This window comes from Taudactylus pleione, unplaced genomic scaffold, assembly GCF_031769625.1.
Source record: "Taudactylus pleione unplaced genomic scaffold, aTauple2 ptg000066l, whole genome shotgun sequence".
Lineage (NCBI taxonomy): Eukaryota > Metazoa > Chordata > Amphibia > Anura > Myobatrachidae > Taudactylus > Taudactylus pleione.
Window position 1 is genome coordinate 33681790 of NW_028284468.1, and position 22164 is coordinate 33703953.

The window sequence follows — 22164 nt, forward strand, 5'->3', positions numbered from 1 at the left end:
CGGCGGTCCTTGGAGAGCCCTCAGGACCACAGCCAAATCCCAAGGCGCCACAGGTGGAACAAAGGGCGGCTGAATGCGGAGAACACCTTGCATAAAGGTGCGCACATCCGGGATTGTAGCAATCCTACGGTGAAACCAGACAGATAGGGCCGAAACCTGTACCTTCAAAGAAGCAAGGCGAAGCCCATGATCTAGTCCCGCTTGCAGGAAGGCGAGAATCCGAGACAGACGAAACTCCCGCGGTGCATAACCTCTCGGTCGACACCACTGGAAGAACGTATGCCACACGCGATGGTATATCCTCGCGGAAGACGGTTTCCGAGCTCGTAACATGGTACGCACCACAGAGCTGGCAAACCCCCAGGACCTCAGCATGGCCGTCTCAACAGCCACGCCGCCAAAGACAGCCGAGTCAGGTCCGGGTGAAGACAAGGACCCTGAGACAGAAGGTCCGGTCGTAGCGGCAACCGCAGAGGACTGTCCACGGACAGACCCTGAAGGTCTGAGAACCAGTGCCGTCTGGGCCACGCGGGAGCTAACAACAGGAGCGTCCCTCCTTCCTGTTTGAATTTCCGGATTACCCGTGGAAGAAGGGAGACCGGAGGGAACAGGTATGCGAACCTGAACGTCCACCGGACGGACAGAGCATCCACCAGAGACGCCCCTTCGTCTCTTGTGCGAGACCCGTACACCGGCAACTTGTTGTTGTGCCGGGACGCCATGAGGTCGATTTCTGGAAGACCCCACCTGTCCACCAGTAGTTGAAAAACGTCCGGGTGCAGGGACCATTCCCCTGGATGAACGTCCTGGCGACTTAGAAAGTCCGCCTCCCAATTTAGCACTCCCGGGATGAAAACCGCTGATATGGCCGGAAGATTGCGCTCCGCCCAAACCAGGATCCGAGAGACCTCTACGAGAGCCGCCCGACTGCGAGTTCCTCCTTGCCTGTTTATGTAGGCCACGGTGGTAGCATTGTCCGACTGGACCTGCACCGGGTGACCCTGGAGAAACCGCTGTGCCTGCAGGAGAGCATTGAAGACCGCATGGAGTTCCAAGATATTTATTGGAAGCTCCGCTTCTGTCGGTGTCCACCTGCCCTGGAACAAGTGTGGACCCGAAACTGCTCCCCAGCCCCGAAGACTGGCGTCCGTTGTCAACAGGACCCAATTTGGAACCCAGAACGGACGTCCCTTGTTGAGGTGGGTCGTCTTTAACCACCACGCAAGGGACAGGCGAACCTCCGGGGTGAGCACAATCGTCTGGAACTTCAGAGACTGAGGCAGCCGTTCCACTTGGACAGGATCAGGTGCTGCAGAGGTCTAGAGTGAAACTGGGCGTATTCCACCATGTCGAACACCGACACCATGGAGCCCAGTAACCTCATCGCCGAGTGTAAGGACACCCGGCGGCTGTGCAGACAACTGCGCACCCTTGACTGTAAAGCAGAGATCTTGTCCTCCGTCACGAAGATCCTTTGCTGTCCCGAGTCCAATAAGGCTCCAAGATGCAGAATCCTCCGAGACGGGATTAGAGTGGACTTCTGCCAGTTGACTAGCCAGCCGTGCCGTTGCAGCAGTGCAATGGTCAGGTCCAAGTGGTGTAACAGGAGCTCTGGAGATCCTGCCACCAATAACAGGTCGTCCAAGTACGGCAACATGCGGACTCCTTGCAGCCGCAAAGAAGCCGCCATGACCGCCATAGCGTCCTGTATGTCCAATGACACCATGTATTCCCCAGGTTCCAGCGCCAGAATGATGGACCGTAGGGTCTCCATCCGAAACTTCGGGACCCGCAAAGACTTGTTGAGTGCTTTGAGGTTGAGAATCGGACGATATGACCCATTGGGTTTCTGTACCAAAAATAGATTTGAATAGAAACCCTGGCCCCTCTGGGAGAATGGAACAGGCACTATAACTCCAGCCTGGAGCATAGTGTGCAATACCTTCCGCAGCTCCGTAGCCTTGTTCCGGTCTGATGGTAGACCCGTGGTGAAGAATCGAGCCGGGGGTCTGTGCCGGAAGGAGAGGGCGTACCCGTGAGAGACCACCTGCAGAACCCAAGTGTCTGTCGTAGTGAACGACCAACACCGGGAGAACTGCAGCAGGCGGCCTCCCACCCTGGGATCCCCCAAGGGGAGACCCGGACCGTCAGGCCGCAGGCTTGTCATCTGGCTTGGGGGCCGGACGTCTGGTACTCCATGCCTGTTTCCGGGGCTTGACCGATTTCTTAGGGCCAGCCTGTCGAGGAAACGACTGTGGTTTGGGCCTGCCCTGGGCCCTAGATGACCGAAAGGACGATGGTCCAGAACCAGAAGGAGCAACGGCCGACGGGAGACAAGCAGATTTGGCTGCCGCCAGCGTGGCCACAATCTTATCCAGATCCGGACCGAAGAGAACTTCTCTGGTAAAAGGCAACGCTTCCAGACCTTTCTTGGATCTGCGTCCGCCTTCCAGGATCGCAGCCACAAGGTGCGACGAGCAGCTACCGCTGCTGAAGAAATTCTAGACACCAGAGTACTAATGTCTAGAGCCGCCTCGTTGATGTAGGTGGCCGAATCACGGAGATTGCCAATCAACTCCGCTTGTTCGGCCGGACAGTCGGATTCAAAAGAAGCCTCTAATGAATCCGCCCAGCGCTCCATCGCTCTGGCAACCCAGCAAATGGCCATAGCCGGCCGTGCTGCCCCCCCTGCAAGGGAATAAGCGGACTTCAGGCAGATTTCTACCTTGCGGTCCGTAGCATCCTTAAGGGAGGACATGGATGGCATCGGCAATGTGGCACTACGGACAAGACGGGTCACGTGAGAATCCACCTGTGGAGGGGATTCACACTTAGCAAAATAATTATCCGCGAACGGATAAGCCACCGCCAGGCGTCTCTGCGGCTGGTATCTTTTGCCAGGTTGTTTCCACGCCTCCTCTAAATGGTCCACCAACTGACCCGAAAGAGGAAAGACTGTGGCATCGCCCTTCACATCTTTGAAAAAGGCATACTTAGATTTAGCCGCTGGGGGAACTTCGTCCTCAATCACCAAGGCTGTGCGGACCGCCCGAATAAGTCCAGGAATATATACTTTGGACTTAGCATCAGCGTCCTTAGTATGGAAAGGTTCCTGATCGTAAGGATCCAGAATCTCCCCATCATCAGACGTCCCTTCGTCATCCTCATAAGGAGCGGACAGAGACGCCACCGGCCTTTTATGAGGCCGCATCACAGACTCCCCTTGCAACACATCCGACAAGTGCTGTAAAGAACTCGTCAGGGAGTTAACCCACGCTGGCTCCTGAGAACCCGGGAGCGGGAAAATAGGGAGACTGTGGGGTACCACCAATTGTCGTGGGAACCCCTGCATGGGTGACGACACCACAGACTGCTGGGACAAACCCATCGGAGTAAACGCGGGCTGCGGAGCTAACTGGCCCACTAAAGCTGTTAACGCCTGAGCGAAACAAGCCCAGGGCGGCTCCTGTACCGATGCTGTAACCGTAATAGGCCGCGCCATGGACAAACACTGCCGGCAAAGGCCCTCCGCGCTACCCTCCCCCTCCGCTAACGGTACTTTGCACGTGGTACACTGTAGCCGGAGGGGAAAATCACTTTCAGACATGATGGCACCACGTATGTGACCTCTCTCACCAATTAAGTATTAAATAGGCGAGAGACCACCCTGCAGCACCGCACCGCAAGGGCTTTAGCAGAAAGAACAGGGACAGTAATAAAGCTGACAGTTTAGAGAAGAATAGTTACAGGCAGCGCTAGCACAGTCACATACAATGCAGAGAAATAACAATTCCTGCACTAACAGCGCTGATCACTCAACTACACAGACACAGGGCCTGGTAGGACACAGCGCTGCATACACAGACCTGAGCCACAGCGGAGGAGAGGTATGCGGGGGGACCCAGACCACGATGCTTCCTTCCAGACTTCCAGCAGCGTTCACCATGCGTTGCAGAGAAGATGGCCGCCGAGGAGCAGAGAGAAGCTGGCCTGGGGGAGGAGCGCTGACACAGGACCAGTCAGCACAGTGCAGAGAGGGCTGTGTGCAGCGGGGGAGGCGCCGGCTGTGAGACAGGGAAGGCGCGCTCCCCTGGCATGCATTTAACCCCTGGGACGCCGCAGCGCTACCGCTCTGCTGCGGTCCGCTGTCCCAGGGGGTAGTGGAAGCGCAGGTTGGTCGCCTGGCTCCACGCTGCAGCCAGTCCCCAGGGAGCCCCCTGCCTGGGGACTTAGGACCATGTGATCAGCGGGGACCCACCGCGGGACCCCGCTGCTTACCTCTGTCCCCCTTGAATCCGGCCATGGTCCGGAGCATCTGGGGTCACCGCTAGCTGTGACCCCAGACGCCCACCAGCATCCCCGGATCAGTACCGGCGTTCTGGTACCGGCGGGGTGTAGGGAAGACAGCATGGACGTCAGGACTGACTGTCCATGCTGTTCATCCAGATGTGCAGCCACAGCTGCATGAAGAAAAAGCTTCAGGGGCTCTTCTAGCCCCCACTCCAACAGGTGCACCCGACTCCGGCCGGGCACCAAACTAAACTGAGGTGCCTTGGCCCGGGGGCGGGGTATAGGAGGGGGACCTAGTGCATCCTGGGAGGCTGAAAGCTTAACTCTTTGGTGCCCTGCGACTGACGTCACACCTATACCCCCAAGGTATCCTGTGGATACCCTATGGACCCTGAAGTAGAAAAACTGAATTTATCACAGGTGGACTCCATCTAAGCTGTAGGAACATCTCAAGGATGATCAGTGGAAACAGGATGCACCTGAGCTCAATTTTGAGCTTCATGGCAAATGCTGTGAATACTTATGTACATCTGATTTCTTATTTTTTTTTTTTTTACTAAATTTGCAAAAATCTCAAAAAAACTTTTTACACGTCATTATGGGGTATTGTGTGTAGAATTTTGAGGACAAAAATTAATTTATTCCATTTTGGAATAAGGCTGTAACAAGAAAATGTGGAAAAAGGGAATTGTTGCGAATACGTTCCGGATACACTGTAACAGCTTCATAATGGGGATACGATGCAATCAGGAAGATCGCTGACTCTTCAGGGAGACTGCTACCATTTCAGGAACCTGACAATCAGGATAAGTTGGCAAGTATGCCTCTGCATTATATTATAACATTTGTATACAATGGGCTGTTACTTATGTAGTAAAAATATTCCTTGTTAAAACACACGTATGAAATTTTCACCATTATGGGCCGAATACAATTTGAAGCGAAAAGTCCGAGGTCGGACTTTTCGCCGTCATTGGAGATTTTGCCGGCGAAAATGTGTCGTGCGCGTCCCCGCGTATTCAATTTGAAAATCGCCAAAAACGGGACCCGGCGAAACTGAAATCAGCGAAAAGTGCTGTCATTTTTGGGTAAATCAGCCCAACACCCCCCAAAAGAAGCTCTGACATGGGGGATTACTCTGGATACCCCTGAATAGCCCTGCTGAAGGTATTTGGGGTTTTCAAATGGTCTCAATTGGAGCTATATAGCATTTTTTAGAAGGTGGTGAAGAATAGCATTTATGAGGTTTTTTTTGGCTAAATAAGTAGTCCCATCAAATTTGGGGTACATGAAAATGGGTGCTAGCATATTTTAAAGTTGCTAATATGAAGTTTTAAAAAAAAACGTGAAAAATGCACCTGTCGCAACTATTTTCAATCAAAAAAACAAAACACCTGGGGCATATTTGGGGACCCCCTGTAGTCTATTTAGCTAGTTTTTAAGTTTGTCGCCCCCAAAACTAAAGTACTTTTTTTAGGGTGCCCTGAAGTCTTTTTTAAATTATTTTTGACGCAGTTATCCTTAGGAGGGCTGTTTCATGGGTGCTGGGTGTTTTTTTTCCATTTGTTCCCCAAAACCCCAATTTTGCACTTTTTCTCGCCTCCTATTCCTAAGTGATACTTTTTCGCCGGGTTTGATGCATGACTTTTCTCACCGGCGAAAAGTTGGCCAAATTGAATACGGGGAAAAGTAAAATTGGCCAAAATAACGAGTTTCGCCGAGAACGTCTTTTTGCTCCAAATTCATTTTGGCCCTAAAATGGGAAATTGGCAAACGAGGAAGACCAGCCTGTCTTTATTTGTTCCTTTATATTTCTAGTAAAAACAAAATATTTCTTATATAAATATGTTGTTATGAGCAAATGAACCTTTAAAGCTATATGCAACTTTCCTATTGTACAATTACTTTATTTTAATGTGGTTGCCATATTGTTTTGCCTAAAGTACCATGTAGTAATGTAATGTATGTTCACAATATCATTGTGATTGCAATTAGCATGCCAACAGCAGTATCAGTCTGTTGCTGTAATTAATGTAAGGTTACACGAACATGAAATCCATGTTTAATTTATTTTATTAAGATAAAATAACAAATTGAACATAGCATTTTACATTTGGAACAAAGCCAATACCATTTAATATTGGTCACAAGGAAAATGATTGCAACCAAAAAACAAACATATAGCGACTTACATTATTAAGGGACGTGTTTAAACACATAGGGGTCAATCCTATTAGGTTCGAATTGCAAGATGTGAGGTGCGAGTTGCGATTTTCACTTCGAATTCACACAGCGAATTAATTTTGCAATCCAATTAGCAACTCGCACTGATTAGTGAGACTGAATTCGCAACTTTCCACTCGCCTCCCTGAGGGTGAGAAATGGACAGGAAAATCTTTATTTTAGGGTTAAAATGTGGGGACACTGTGCTGAACCCCTTGGACACCCACCCTAATGACCAATTAGGCAATTGGAAGTTTCTAATTAGCTTATTTAGTCCAATAATTACATGTCATTTTTTTTAGGCACCCCAAATTTAATAACAATAATTTTTTAGTTGAAAAATTATTGTTTTTTTCCATTTTTCAAGGTGCCCTCAAAGTACCCCAAAATCACCTTTTCCTACTTTTTTTAAAATTTTTCGTTTAAGATTAAACGAAAAAGTCTGTTTTATATAATTTTCTTGTATTTAAAAAAAAAAAAAAAAAGCACAAATCACCCATTTGACTCCATTCAAAACCTACAGTAACTTTCTAATGGCCACAAACAGCCATCTATACAGTCCTGCTAACTAAATTATCCATTTTGGGGGGTCCAGGATGGTCTCCCCATATTATCATGCATTTCTCGCAAATCTCATTTGGCAGTCAATTCGCGTCCCTCCGCTGCGAGTAGTGCGAATAGGCATTTTTAATTGGATTGGAGAATTGTCGGGAGCGTGCTTTGCGGCAAAGTGTGAGAGTTTAAAGAAACAAACTCGCTACTTGCAATTCTCACCTGATTGGATCAAACCCATAGAATGGCACTGATAGATATATTAAATCAGTATCAAAATCTTGACATTGGCAATATAGGTCACTGCCACTGTAACCTGCAGTCAAAGTATAGGCAGGTGTACATACTTTGCTGTACTTACTTAGCGCAACTAAGCAGGGGACTAGCACTGCCGTTCATGACATTTATTTAGTGCTACTATGAAGGGGATAGCGGTCACGGAAATTAATGTATGCTACTGTGGAACTACACATCCCAAAATGCCCTGCCTAGTTTCAGCATGCCCTAATAGCAGCACTATCGTAATGGGGTTTAACGGCTGCAACAATATAAGCATGCCTAGCAACAGTTTCAGGAGCCAGAACAGCAAATCTGTGGCAGGGCATGCTGGCCTGTGTGGTTCTACAGCAGCTCTCAGAGGGACACTATTTGTAGGAATCATATCATTATGGCTGTCAACAATTAAACTGTTGGCATTTCAAACTGTCTATATATTGAATGTCTAAATTATGTACTTGTCAACATTCTGTCTACATATTGAATGTCGACCTCAGGGGCTTAACTAGGTATTTGAAGGCCCCATTGCAAATGTTTGTAAGGGCCCCTCTGGTGAAAAATGTCTATAAAATATATTTTGGAAGATGGGCCACCTAAGCTCTAGGCCCCATAGTAGCTGCACCCCATGCACCAATGTTAGTTACGCCAATGGTCGACATAGAGTCCGGGGGGAGGGTTAAGCTATTGGAGGGGGGGGAGGAGGTTAGGCACTCCCACTGGGGAGGGTTAGGTTTAGGGAAGGGGGGGTTAGGCACCACTAAGGGAGGGTTGGGGGGGGGGGAGGGTTAGGGTACTCACCTGTCCCCGTCGGCATTCTTCATGATCGGGATGCCGGGGGCTGTGTTTTGACCGCCGACATCCCATTCATCAGTATATCATACTATTTCTGGCAAGTGTGTATGGTCAATGTGTAGCCAGCATTAGAAATGTACCCAACCCCCAAACATGCTCATCTACTGGACATGTATAAAAACTGTTTTTATATCAAAACTCTGGAGCCTGACAGGGAGTAGGATAGGGGAGGGTGTATAATAGGGGAGTCTCTGCCTCCCCTGACTGCATGTCCCTGGTGTATGCAATTTAGTGGTCCTTGCGTCCCCCTCCCACCACCTGAAGAGTCAGCAGCACTTGGCACCAGCAGCCCATAACCCAGGAACACTCAGCAGTGCCCCGGAACCAAGGAACACCCAGCAGGGGCCCAGAATCCAGCAACACTCAGCATCCAGCACTGCAGCAGCCCAGACGGCAATCTGCATCCACTCCAGCAGCCGGCGACTAAGAACTCGGAGGAATGAAGAGAACGATATACTGCTGCGTTGCCTGTCAGTGTCTGACCTCGGCTGTAAGGCGTGTCGTCACAATGGTGACAAGAGCGTCATAATCCTTCTCGAAGTGCGTGTTGGGACTGGTAGTCCGTTGCCTGCCTAGTAACCCCGGGCTGTTACTGTGAGTGACTACATGTTCCAGCAGCCCTCAGTACTCCCCGTGCTCCGGCTGCTGTGTTCCCGGCAGAGGGGGGTGGGGGCATTGTGGCAGTGCACAAGATCATCTTTATCGGCTTCGGAATATGAACTGACCGGGACAGCAGGTCTACGATGTTCGGGAGGTCGAAGAGCTGGGTGAGCGGCTCCGGTCGCTCAGCGTCCAGCGTTCACTCCCTGGACCGGTTGAAGTAAGTCAGTAAGCAGGGGGCAGCATTGGGTCACCCCAAACTGTGTGTGCCCCCCTCCCCTAATACCCCCCGTCACACTGGCCTGTTCCTCCCACTGACCCCAGTGTAACCAGCCAGGGTCACCCCCAGTGGCAGCCTTGTACACTCATGACAGGGAGAAACAGCGTGTTACAGCTGCCCCAAATGCCCCAGGTCTGGGGTAACTCTGTCCTCCAAATACAGCTCATTACCTGACAGCCAGTGCAGCTTTATGTGACCGCCATGCAGTGTAGAAGTCATTGCATTGGCAGCTTTACTCACAATATATCACTTTGTAAATATTGAAAAACAGGGACATTTCCAAGGACATGCTATTACAAGTCAGTACCTGGAGATGTAGGACATTAAAGTGCCTATAGTATTACATACCTATTACACCAATTTCATTACTACCAAATGTCATTTTATCAGTTTCAAAACTAAATAAATAAGGGGCAATGATAGTTTGCTGCTCAATAGAATATTTGTTGTCAAAATAACAGTTTGCTGCCTACAGAGGGGTTATGGAAAGGTAACTTGTCGCTATGTTTGTCTCTGAGTTACAGAAATAGCGGTGGTACTTGATGGGTTACATTTGACCTACTTACCTGGTGTCCTTCTAGATGTCATCATACTTGCATAACACTAATGTTAATTTAAAAATGTATTAGAACTGAATATCTCTACTATCACCTAAAAAACTGGTAAATGTAGTTGTGAAAATATACAATGGATTCATTGGACAGGTGAAACTGAAGTGTATTTGGCATAATTTGCACATAGCTGCCAGTGCCCAATTTTTACTGTCATAGATATCAATGCAAGGGGTCCATTCAATTGTGTGCTATTAATTGAACACAAAATCAGAAAAAACTGCGCTTGATAGAAGCAACCACCAATTGACACGGCTTAATCATTTATTAATTAAGCATAAAGTGCTATATAGTAAACAACAGTCCAATAACTATTGAGTCAATAAAGTATCTATAATTCATATAAAAAGATACATAAGATAAACAGTCATTACTAAATCCAATGCACTTTCATACATAATTATACTGGTGATAAAACAAATAAGAACATATAAAGTAAACCGTATATATTGTGCTATCTCGTATTGGTTCAATAAAGGTAATCAATAATTCCAGCTCAGGGATGGGGAACCTCAGGCCCAGGAGTAGTATAAGGCCCTCGGAATCATTTGGTCTGGCCCTCCTGAGCTCTTTTTCTGCTAGCCCCATCTGGCTAGCAGGGTGCCTAGAATGGCACCCTGCAGCCAGAATCTATGCAGTAGTGCCGCCTGGAGCGTCCTTAGGACGCTTCAGACAGTCACATTAGGACGCTTCAGACAGTCACACCGCTGCCCTTACAGCTCCTTGGAGCATCCTCAGGATGCTTCGGGCATTGCTGTAATCACTGGCTATTGTGGCCCAGCTCGTGTGCTGTCACGCTGGGGGGGCGTACCCTGCACCAGGCCCACAAATAATGTTATATATATCAAAATGTCCCTCGGCAGATAAAAGGTTCCCCACCCCTGCAGTGCCCCCAGTAGTGGTCCCCCTATGTAGTGCCCCCAGAAGTGGTTCCCCTATGTAGTGCCCCTTATATAGTGCCCCCAGAACTGGTCCCATCTATGCATTGCCTGTGGTAGTCCACCCAGTAGTAGCCCCCCCTATACAGTGCCCCCAGTATTAGTAGTACCCCCTATGCAGTGGTCCCAGTAGTCCCCACTGTGCATTGCCCCTAGTAGCGCCCCCCCCCTGTACAGTGCCCCAGTAGTGGCCACCCCATACAGTGCCCCCTGTAGCAGTCACTCCCCCCTATGCAGTGCCCCCTGTAGCGGTCACCCCCCCTATGCAGTGCCCCTTACACACAAAAAAATCCAAAACACACAACTTACCTGAATCCCAGCTCCTGACGCGAACGCCGCTGTGTGCTCAGAGTCCCGGCCCGCTCTTCTCCTGCACTACGGGAGAGACGTCATGACGTCTCTCTCATCACCTGCTGCCGGCGGAGCTGGAAGGCGGAACTCATGACTGAGCTCCAGCCGGCTCACTCCGTGGACGCAGCAGCCAATGAGAGTCTGTCTGACTTTCATTGACTGCTATAACACACAGCGGCGGCTGTGTGTATAATAAACTGTGTGTGGCTGTGTGTATAATAAACACACAGCCGCTGCTGTCGGTTGTGTTTCTTACTGTGTAGTGTGGACCACGCTCGCGGTCTGCACTACAGTAGCGGCGGCAGGGGTTGCTGCAAATCTGGTCGCCAGGCAGCCAAATCTGGTCGCCATGGCGACCCTGCCCCCTGGGTTTTTTGTCGAGCCCTGTGTTCCCTATGTATGGATTTTTAATAATCACGATTTTTATATGTATGTACATGTGTTTTTAATCACTTTAAATGGTTTGCAAAATGTATTGTTGTGGTGAACTTCCGGGTCATTTGACACATAAATAGTAGAGCCCGAATGGATGAGCCCATATCACCCTGAGGAAGAGTATTTTTACTCGAAACGCGTTGGAGAGGACATATGGGCTTACCTGCACTTACCTTTTTGGAATAAGGACCAACTGTGGACGATCAAGCCGTGTGTTGCCTAAACGGAGGAAGGAAGGTCTCTTGAAACCTCCCATTACACTCTCTTTGTAGCACATGGCTAGGTGCTATACACAGTACGGTTCAAACTACTGTTATAGAGATCCACATCTTTAGGTTTTATCTGTAATGACTATATATAGTTTTATGTGTGCACCTTTTCTGTGTTTGGTTTCATTGTTAACCTAAAAATTACACAACGGATATGCCCTTATTTGAAATGAGTTAATTACTACACCATGGTCTCCTTCTCCCCTGTTTCTCTTTTGGGACATTAACATATCTCGAGATATTGTCAGTACACACTTAAACTGGCCATCCACTGTACAATTTTCTGTCAGATATTACCTGTCCAATCTGGCTGGTTGAAATGAAAACCTGGTAAAGTATGGGAGTAAATGACAATCGTCCATTTGCTCACAAAAAATGGAAAATAGCCAAAAATGGTTGTTCAGACAAATTGGTTAAAACACACAAATTTAACTAATTTGAAATTTTTTTTTGTCCTTTTTTCAGTGTTTAAAACCATATGATCAACTGTCATTTGCTCCCATATATTACCAGGTTTTCATTCCAACCAGCCAGAGTGGACAGATATCTGACAGAAATTTGTATAGTGGATGGCCAGCTTTACATTAGTACTTGGTTCATAGGATACTGCATACCTCATCGTGGAACTTCACGTTGACCAAAGGGAAAATATACCATTGGAAATAGAGATTTCACAAAGAACAATAATCCACACTAGAAGCGTCATAAGTATTTTTCTTTTTTCTATTTATTTTTACACTGCAATTTAGATTTCAGTTCGGACTCGTCTCAAATCTAAATCTATCTGCATGTTTACACCTGCCCCACCTGTAATGCAACACGGTGTTGCAAAATTGCATAGTTACTTGCTTTATTTTTTTGCTTTGCTCACAACCCAGAATCAACACCCTGGTCTTTTTTAAGACATGCAGGTATATATTCACTAAAGTTAAATAAGAACAAACACTAAACAGTGCTTAGCCAGTAAGTGCTCAATTACAGATGATTTACAATGTAACAATATGCCATATATCAATGTTGCTCCATCTCGAATGTGCAGCACATAACCATGATGAAACTAATATGAGAGTCAATAATGAAAATAAACAAGTATGATTTAATACATGCAGTTAGTAGTTACAATGATTTTAAATAAAACAATATAGATAAAAATATCATATGATTCAAAGTCTCGTATCGCAGCTGTGTATGGGCAATCAAGGGTAAGGACACGGGTAGGATGTGGGAAGGTGACGATACAGGGGGTAGAAGAAATTCACCAATGAAAGGAAAAAAATATATATATTGTTTTATTTAAGATCATTGTAACTACTAACTGCATATATTAAATCATACTTATTTATTTTCACTATTGACTCTCATATTCGTTCCATCATGGTTATGTGCTGCGCATTCGAGATATAGCAACATTGATATATGGCATACTGTTGCTCGACAAATCCCGGGGCCATGGCGACCAGATAATCCAGAATGGGAAAAGCAGATCCTCGTCAGCCCTAGCGGAGAATATATATTTCTACTATAGCCACAGGAACAGGCTGCTGGCTGTCAGTCTATTATTAGCCCAGCTCCACCTACAACAGGTGATCTTTGATTGGCTCTCTGCACGCACATGACATTGTACAGTGTAGAGTAGCCCAGCAGCAGCAACTGGCATGTAGCCACTGGGACAGACAGGAGGGAGGAGGTAGACGCAGTCACCATAAGGAGCATCGCGTTCTGGAAGCCCAACCATGCAGCCCCCACAGGTAAAGACAGCCAGAAAGCCACATCACCAGGAGGACACCGCAACTGACAGGCCTGAGAGAAATGGGCGCCAACATCTGACTGGAGACCAGATTGAGGTGAGGAGCCAAGCAAGGAGTGTGGGGAGAGAAGCCAGCAGAGGGAGGAGAGGACTTGGACACCGGAGTCTGGGGAAAGGAGCCTGGCTGCAGTGGGGAGTAGGTGAGGTGGCAAAGGCTGCCATGAGCCGGGGGCTGGGTGAGGAGGCTGACTGGCAGATTAGGGGAGCGCTGGGATGCTGCTAGAACAGGGGGGTGAATGAGTATGCTGAGACTGGCATAAGGGGAGGGTTAATGTGCGAGGAGGCTATCATGAGGGGTGTGGAGGTTGCTGCAGGAATAAGGGAAGTGGTGAGGAGGCTGAGACTGGAATAGGGGAGTGGGTGAATAGGGGAGTGGGTGGAGGCTGGTATGAGGAGAGAAGAGGCTGTAGCAATGAGGGGACTGGGTGAGGAGGCAGCGGCACGCATAGGGGAGTGGGTGTGGAAGCTGGCACAAAGGGTTAGGAGGAGGCTGCATATTGCTGGAATAGGGAAGAGGGTGATGAGTCTGATGCTGGCATATGGGGAGTGGATGTGGAAGCTGCTATCGGGAGAGGAGGAGGCTGCAGGAATGAGGACTGGGTGATGAGGCTGGTATAGGGGAGTGGAGACTGGCTTGAAGGGAGAGGAGGCTACGTACTGCTGGAATATAGAAGTGGGTGAGGAGGCTGGCATGAGGGAAAAGGAGGAGGCTGCTGGAATAGGAGAGTGAAAGAGGGTCCTGAGGCTTGCATAAATAAGGGGAGTGGGTAAGGTGGCTGGCATGGGGGGAAAGGAGGAGGCTGCATATTGCTGGAATAGGGGAGTGGGTGAGAAGGCTAACACTGGCATCCTTTATATTTTAATAGATAAACGTGAATATTAATACATTCACATATATTAATACCAATCAGGGAAAATCCTTATTTTGAGTTAAAAATGTCAGGACTTGATTCAGAACCCCTTGGACACTCCCCTAATAAATAATTAGACTAACTGGAAATAATTATATTATAAAAATATATATTTTTTTATATTATTTGGGACGTGGTCAGTCTCCTACACTTTCATTCTGGCTCCTAGATTTTTAGAAAAATTTGTCAAGCCCTGTGTTACATTGTAAATCCTCTGTGATTGAGCGCTCACTGGCTAAGCACTGGTTATTGTTTGTTCTTATGTAACTTACTACTGAGGTTGGTGGTGGCCTCACCAGTCAGCTGCTCCCATTATTTTCTTTGGCTGTTTGACTGAGCGTAACTGTCCCCCCTTTTTTCATATATTCACTAAAGGTCGATTTTGATCATTTTAAAATCGACCAACATTGATGTTGTGTTTCTGGGGCTAAATCACACATTTCCTAGCAGACAATTTTTTATTTGGGTTTTAAGTATTAGTAAATCTGTGACTTAGCCCCAGAAACACAGCAATGTTGATCAATTTTAGTGATTTTAAATCAATCAAAATCGATTTTGACCTGTAGTAAATATACTCTGCAATGTGTTGTCTGCCAACCGCATACTACCATCACGAGTGTGCCGTGGTGAGAGGAGCAGTGCGGAAAATATCAGTACCTGCCTACCATAATTGTACAGTGTTTGTTCCACCTGAAACTGAAAATTCAGTTTTTTGTGTTACAATCTTTCAACATTGATGTCTTAACTATTATTGTTTTGAAATAAGTGTGTGTGTAGGTTGACATTGTCTCTTCTTGCACAGCAGCTACTGCTCACTGAAGTTGTGTAATTGAGTATTTGTAAATCTCTTAATGGCATGTATACTCTTGTCATTTTATATGTTGTGCTTAGTGTATAAAAGTCTATAAATACTGTTTAAGAAATCTAAAAAGATTATATAACCATATTGTACCATAACCCAGAGCAATCAAAATGAACAAACGCATACTAATGTATGATTCGTTGTTATGGGTTATAGCATACTTATTATCGATTTAAGTACATTATCATAGTCCAGCAAAATGTTAATGAATTGAAACCAAAGGTGCTCTCTTATTAGGCCCTAGCCCCAAATAGCCAAGAAGCAACGTTATCAGTCGTGCAAATTACAGGAGACAGGTATTTGTTATTGTACTTGTTGAGATCTTGTAGCAGCCTTGTACAGGATTCATCAGGTGCCAAAATACATCTTAAATTGACAATAAAATTGGACGGACTAGGAGAACAAATGAAAATTATTTTTTTTTATGTCAGACGCTTATCTTTTTGTGACTGATAAAATCTTGAAATTATTACTTTGAAATTGGGGATATCTGTGGGGTACAAAATTTTGCGTGATCCAATGGAAAAAGACCTGAAGATTGGGGTAATTTTTAACTAAATATGGCATAAGTTTGTGCACCCTGATTTTAAGCCCACATGCAAAAAGTGATTGTTTTGTAGGAAGAACTATTTAAATGAAATTCAAGACGTAGGACATACATTTTCAGACATTACCAGGTTAGTTGGTGGTTGCAACTTTTCCGGCACAGTTTTTAAAGGTAATGTAATTTCCACCAGTATAAAGAGAATGGTTATATGCAAGTGGCACATGTGATAATAATAGTCCCTCTTCTCATGTCCACTCACTTTCATGATTCATTTATATGCGGCCATCTGTATACTATTCATACCTCCTCTTTTAATTAAGCCTTTTAGGTTAAATCTTCCTCTGAATTTGTATTTTGCAATCTAACAACATGTCTTATTCAAGTGGAAATTTAACTACCTGCATCCCAGGAATCTGGGATCTGCTTTCCTCATCAAAAATCAACAACCTTCTTGGATTACTAAGGACTTGTACACGCCAGCACTGGCAAACATTGCCTCTTACAAGCCTGGTGACACTTTAGAAAGCTGCAGGCAATGTTGAAATTGACACCAAGTGAAAGTGTCTGTACAGGTCATTTGTTTCCAATATTATTTGGACTATCAGCATTCACTATTGTTAATGTTATGCTGGTGTTGGCAGCACTAATGGTTGGAACAGTCAAAAGTTGTTTGAGTCACAAGTGTTTTATCTTGTACATTCTGCTTGTTGTGAGGGATTAGTCGGGATCAGTGATGGTGGTAATACTGTACTGATTATTCTATTTTGTACATTGTGTTTGTTTTCTATTGATGTATTGCCTGTGGTATCAAACGGGATCCAAGGTAGTAGCATACTTGGCCACTTTGAATTGTTTATTTTCTACATATCCCTGTTAGACAACTGAGGTTTGTTGTCACCCTATACTGTTGACACGTAGTTATGTTTCTAGAGAATGAGCAGTAGTAGCTCTCCCAGTATAGTGGCAGCTATAGATTTTACACACTCCTCAAAATTTGACTGTGCACAATGTTTGCATGTTTGCTGTGACACGTCAGGGCCAGAGTTTAACTGTACTTTGCATTCATCTCTTATTACAGACAAGTTAAGATAAACAGTGTTCCAAGTGTTACGGGTCCAGGACATAGAAAATTCAACAGTAAATAGTAATGTGTAACGAGCAAATTTACACGTGTAACCATGTAATGGAGCGGCCATTAAATTATTTTCCTGTGATATAAATGAGCACATAAGATATTAAGGCATAGGCAATGCCTCATCAGGTGAGATCGGTTCCCAGGCGATCTACAGTGCACCCGGAAACTATTCACAGTGCTTCACTTTTTCCACATTTTGTTATGTTACAGCCTTATTCCAAAATTGAATAAATTCATTTTTGTCCTCAAAATTCTACACACAATACCCCATAATTACAACGTGTAAAGAGGTTTTTTGAGATTTTTGCAAATTGAATTAAAAAACAACAACTAAGAAATCACATGTACATAAGTATTCACAACCTTTGCTCAATACTTTGATGCACCCTTGGCAGCAGTTACAGCCTCAAGTCTTTTTGAATATGATGCCACAAGCTTGGCACACCTATCTTTGTGCAGTTTTGCCCATTTCTCTTTGCAGTACCTCTCGAGCTCCATCCAGTTGGATGGGAAGCGTCAGTGCTCAGCCATTTTCAGATCTCAATTGGATTCATGTCTGGGCCACTCAAGGACATTCAGAGTTGTCCGGAAGCCACTGCTGAAAGATGAACTGTCGCCCCAGTCTGAGGTCAAGAGCGATCTGGAGTAGGTTTTCATCCAGGATGTGTCTGTACATTGCTGCATTCATCTTTCCCTCTATCCTGACTAGTCTCCCAGTTCCTGCCACAGAAAAACATCCCCACAGCATGATGCTGCCACCACCATGCTTCACTGTAGGGATGGTTTTGGCCTGGTGATGAGTGGTGCCTGGTTTCCTCCAAACATAACGCCTGCCATTCACGCCAAAGAGTTCAATCTTTGTCTCTCATGGTCTGAGAGTCCTTCAGGTGCATTTTGGCAAACTCCAGATGGGCTGCCACGTGCTTTTTACTAAGGAGTGGCTTCCATCTGGCCACTCTACCATACAGGCCTGGTTGGTGGATTTCTGCAGAGATGGTTGTCCTTCTAGAAGGTTCTCCTCTCTCCACAGAGGAATGCTGTAGCTCTGACAGCGTGACCATCGGGTTCTTTGTCATCTCCCTGACTAGGGCCCTTCTCCCTCGAGCGCTCAGTTTAGACGGCCGGCCAACTCTAGGAAGAGTCCTGGTGGTTCTGAATTTCTTCAATTTAAGGATGATGGAGGCCGCTGTGCTGATTGGGACATTCAAAGAAGAAGATATTTTTCTGTACCCTTCCTCAGATTTGTGCCTCGAGACAATCCTGTCTCGGAGGTCTACAGACAATTCCTTGGACTTCATGCTTGGTTTGTGCTCTGACATGCACTGTCAAGTGTGAGACCTTATATAGACAGGTGTATGGCTTTCAAAATCATGTCCAATCAACTGAATTTACCACAGGTGGACTCCAATTAAGCTGTAGGAACATCTCAAGGATGATCAGTAGAAACCGGATACACCTGAGCTCAATTTTGAGCTTCATGGCAAAGGCCGTGAATACTTATGTACATGTGATTTCTTAGTGTTTTTTAATTTTTTTTAAATTAAATTAGCAAAAATCTCAAAAAACTTTTTAAATGTTGTCATTATGGGGTGTTGTGTGTAGAATTTGTAGAATAAAAATGAATTTATTCCCTTTTGGAATAAGGCCGTAACATAACAAAATGTGGAAAAAGTGAAGCGTTGTGAATACTTTCTGGATGTACTGTATATGAATAAGTAAGTTACTTCCAGCGAAACCAATGTTACAAATGTTTAAAAAAACAAAACAAAATGCTCATAACTTATGTAAAGGCGTTTCAAAACCCGAAACAGATTCAGTGTTTTAACAAAGGCATCTGTTGTCATTTCCCTGGTAACTTTGATGGCAGGTATATAGGACATTGACAGACTTCTTTTCTGGCTGAGCTTACACTACAAGACCCAAATAACAGTGTGGCAGGGCACGATGGGTTTTCTAGTTAAAGCAACTTGTGATTCTTTAAATAATTCTTCATCTATCTTGTCACCTTTCTTTTTTGTTCCCTCTAACTTTTGTATTATTGTTTCCTAGGTATATGTATCATGTTCTAACAAAAAACACCACAGTCACAGACCTTAATCGCAATTTGCTAGTGGAAACCATTCGTTCCATCACAGAAATTCTTATCTGGGGGGACCAGAATGACAGTTCAGTCTTTGAGTAAGTAACACAGTAATGCAATATCTGTTACATAAAAAACAATATGATAATAGCATTTCTGTTTATACAATGGAAATAAAATATTGTTCGGGAAGTTATTCCCAACACTGTTGCAGAAGTTCCCACAAATTTGTTGCACTTGTAGATTGATTTGCTTTTAACACTTCTGTTCAGTTTATTTGATGGTATTTTATGGCCCGTACACACGGTCAGATAAACTGTACGATTTTAAAATCGTACAGTTTCTAGCTCCTGCAAATGGTGGTTGATGCACGGGCACGAATGGTCGATGACTACCATCGACTGTCGCCCCTGCATGCCGGCCAACCTGGTCGATATCGACCAGGTTGCCTGTGTACTATAGGGACCCGCGATCGTTAATCGTGGGTCGTTACAGTTATTAAGGTGTTAATGCGTGTGTTGCATGCTCGATAACGATCATCCAACACATGCAGGACGATCATATAACGATCGTTATCAATTTCTGATAGTCTGATGGTCTGATCGTGTGTAACCTCCATAAAGATTTTTGTCTGTGCTGGTAATTCCACGATCTGCCACCTAAAGTCTTTTTTTGTTTTTTTTCCCTCGTAGGTAGTTCTGACCATAGCATGGGGATATGTTTTTGGTTATTATCTTGTTGAAGAATTAACTTTTAGACAGATATCAGCAGGTATTGCATGGTGCAGCAAAATGCTGAGAGAGCCATTTTTGGTTATGGGTGCCAGTCACTCTGTGCAAGTCACCAACTCAGTATACAGCAAAATAACCCCTGACCATCACACATCCTTCTCCATGTAAAAAAAAAGCTGCTGCTTGCCAGTGTGTTTAAGCCTGATATATAAAAGGTCAAAATTTTAATAGCAAAACCTACAGTGTTTCTCCTTCATCCACTAGGGGACACTGGAGTACTATAGACAATGGGGTATAGACGGTGGTAGAGTAGAGCCAGGCAATTTAAATAATTCAGACGTGTGACTGGCTCCTCCCCCTCTATGCCCCATCAGGCCCAGTTTTAGAAATGTACCCGAGAAGAGCCGGTGCACATGAGGCTGTCTCCAGCCTTTTTGTTACTTCAAAAATATACATACTGTATTATCTTGTATGTCTGTAGATGTATAGTAAGATATGTATGGGTTTGTATTTTTACATATTGTGGCGGTATACGTTCTGCATACCGTGAGTTCTAATACCGCTGGAGGGAATACCAACAATAAAAATTGTACAGATGCAATGCCGATATAGATGTTACACCAACAATATCAATCCCGACAGGATGAAAATCCCGAAACGTCTTTTAATGACATGAGAACAAAACCAACAAATTACAATACCGAAAATCGAAATTCTAAACACCGACACTGAAATCCTGCTGATTCATTTTACAGGCAAAAGTATTTTCCCAATGATGCCAAATATCGACTACATATATGTATACCGACAGACACTATACCGGTCCATACAAACACCGACTAAAATAATGCCGTCTAAACATGAAACCGACATAATACAATCCTGAAATTTAATTCACAAATATCGACAATTGAAATCCTGACAATTTATATCCCGAACATATATCCCAAATACCGACAATAGAAATCCCGACAATTAAAACCCCGAACACTATATCCCAAATACCAGCAATTTGAAATCTCTAGAACAAATATCCTGACTAAGAAATACCGGCAAACATGAATCCTCCTAAACCTAACCCCATCCCTGGCTACATGTATACTTACCCCCAGCATTAACATAGGCGTCGTTATTTACACACCTATGTTATATTCCATGCTGGGATTACACAGGGGTATTGAGACTGGCAGCCATGCATCCGCTGGTCTCCTAATTACATAGTTTGCATATCAGCCAAATATTAAACGTCACATTTCATGTCTACTGCATCTATTGTTCTGCAATAATATTTTTTTCTATAATTTCATTAGTGTTGAAAATACTTTTCTACCTATAACCAGGGCTCCGGGGCCAATGCATTGTCAGCCCCCCCCCCCCCCCCCCCCGAAACTCCAGACTTGGACTGAAGCCACATCCCTATTATTATTATTTCAGTGAGTTTGTATCCGCTGTCATTATCTATTCAATAAATTGCCGAATGTTCTGAATAGTCACATTACAATTGACATCTATGTCCATAAATATATGAATATATAGTGAAACTCAGACGTAGCTCTCTTAGGGGTCTATTTACTAAGCAGTGTTAGGAGATAGTGATAACGTGCCAGCCAATCAGCTCCCAACTGTCATTTTTCAAACACAGCCTGTGAGATGACAGTTAGGAGCTGATTGGCTGGCACCTTATCACTTTTCACTCTGTCTCCTAACACTGCTTAGTAAATAGATCCCTCTATCTTAACTTAAGGTGTTCAAATAACAATGTACTTTAATTTGTCACCCCAATGATATAAAACTACATTTCCACCCATAGTACCTACCATGGATTGGAGCCAAGAATACACTGTAGATACAACTAAGCATTATCAGCTAGTAACAGGCAAACAAATAGAAAAATATGTGAGCCTACTATCACGTTGTTTGTAACCTATATATTTCAAGTATCTTGACGAATACATTTCTATCTTTCATTTAGGTGTATGAATACCCCATATTATCAACAAAACATTAGTGGACCGACCTTTTTTTAATATACATATGTTTTGTTTAATAATTATTTTAACCCCTTATATTTCACTGTTCTATTCCCTTTATTGGGATATTTTTAAGGTATTAATTAATAAAAGTTATATATTAATAGCATACATTATTTCTTTTGTGCGCCCGATCAAACAACTTCTTTTCCATTTTCCTCCACTGTACCCCTCCTAAAGATTTCTAGACATGGGGGATCACTATGGGTACCCCCATTTTTACCTACTGAAGGAAGTCAGGGTCTCTAATAGCTGCCGCAGGTGCATATTTGCGGCTATGAAGAAGTGAAGAATAGCACTTAGGAATAGGTATTATTACAAAAAAATTCTGCACTTTTTTTCACCGTGTAAAATAGGGTGAAAAGTTATCCCCGTTTTTTATAC

At 44.9% G+C, this 22164-nt stretch overlaps 1 protein-coding gene across 6 annotated transcripts in view; it reads left to right on the forward strand.

Annotated features, from left to right (window-relative positions):
- The first annotated feature begins 8734 nt into the window (after nucleotides 1-8734).
- The window catches only part of CLEC16A (C-type lectin domain containing 16A), a 437038-nt gene continuing 423608 nt past the window's right edge, over nucleotides 8735-22164 (forward strand). For 3 of the 6 annotated variants that reach the window (XM_088466918.1, XM_088466921.1, XM_088466922.1), the window contains exons 1-2: nucleotides 8735-9013; nucleotides 18989-19117. In XM_088466918.1, coding sequence (XP_088323044.1) covers nucleotides 8937-9013; nucleotides 18989-19117 — 206 coding nt within the window. In that variant the 5' untranslated portion in view covers nucleotides 8735-8936. The remainder of the gene's footprint in view (nucleotides 9014-18988; nucleotides 19118-22164) is intronic. The other 3 variants (XM_088466917.1, XM_088466919.1, XM_088466920.1) reach the window with 1 other exon arrangement.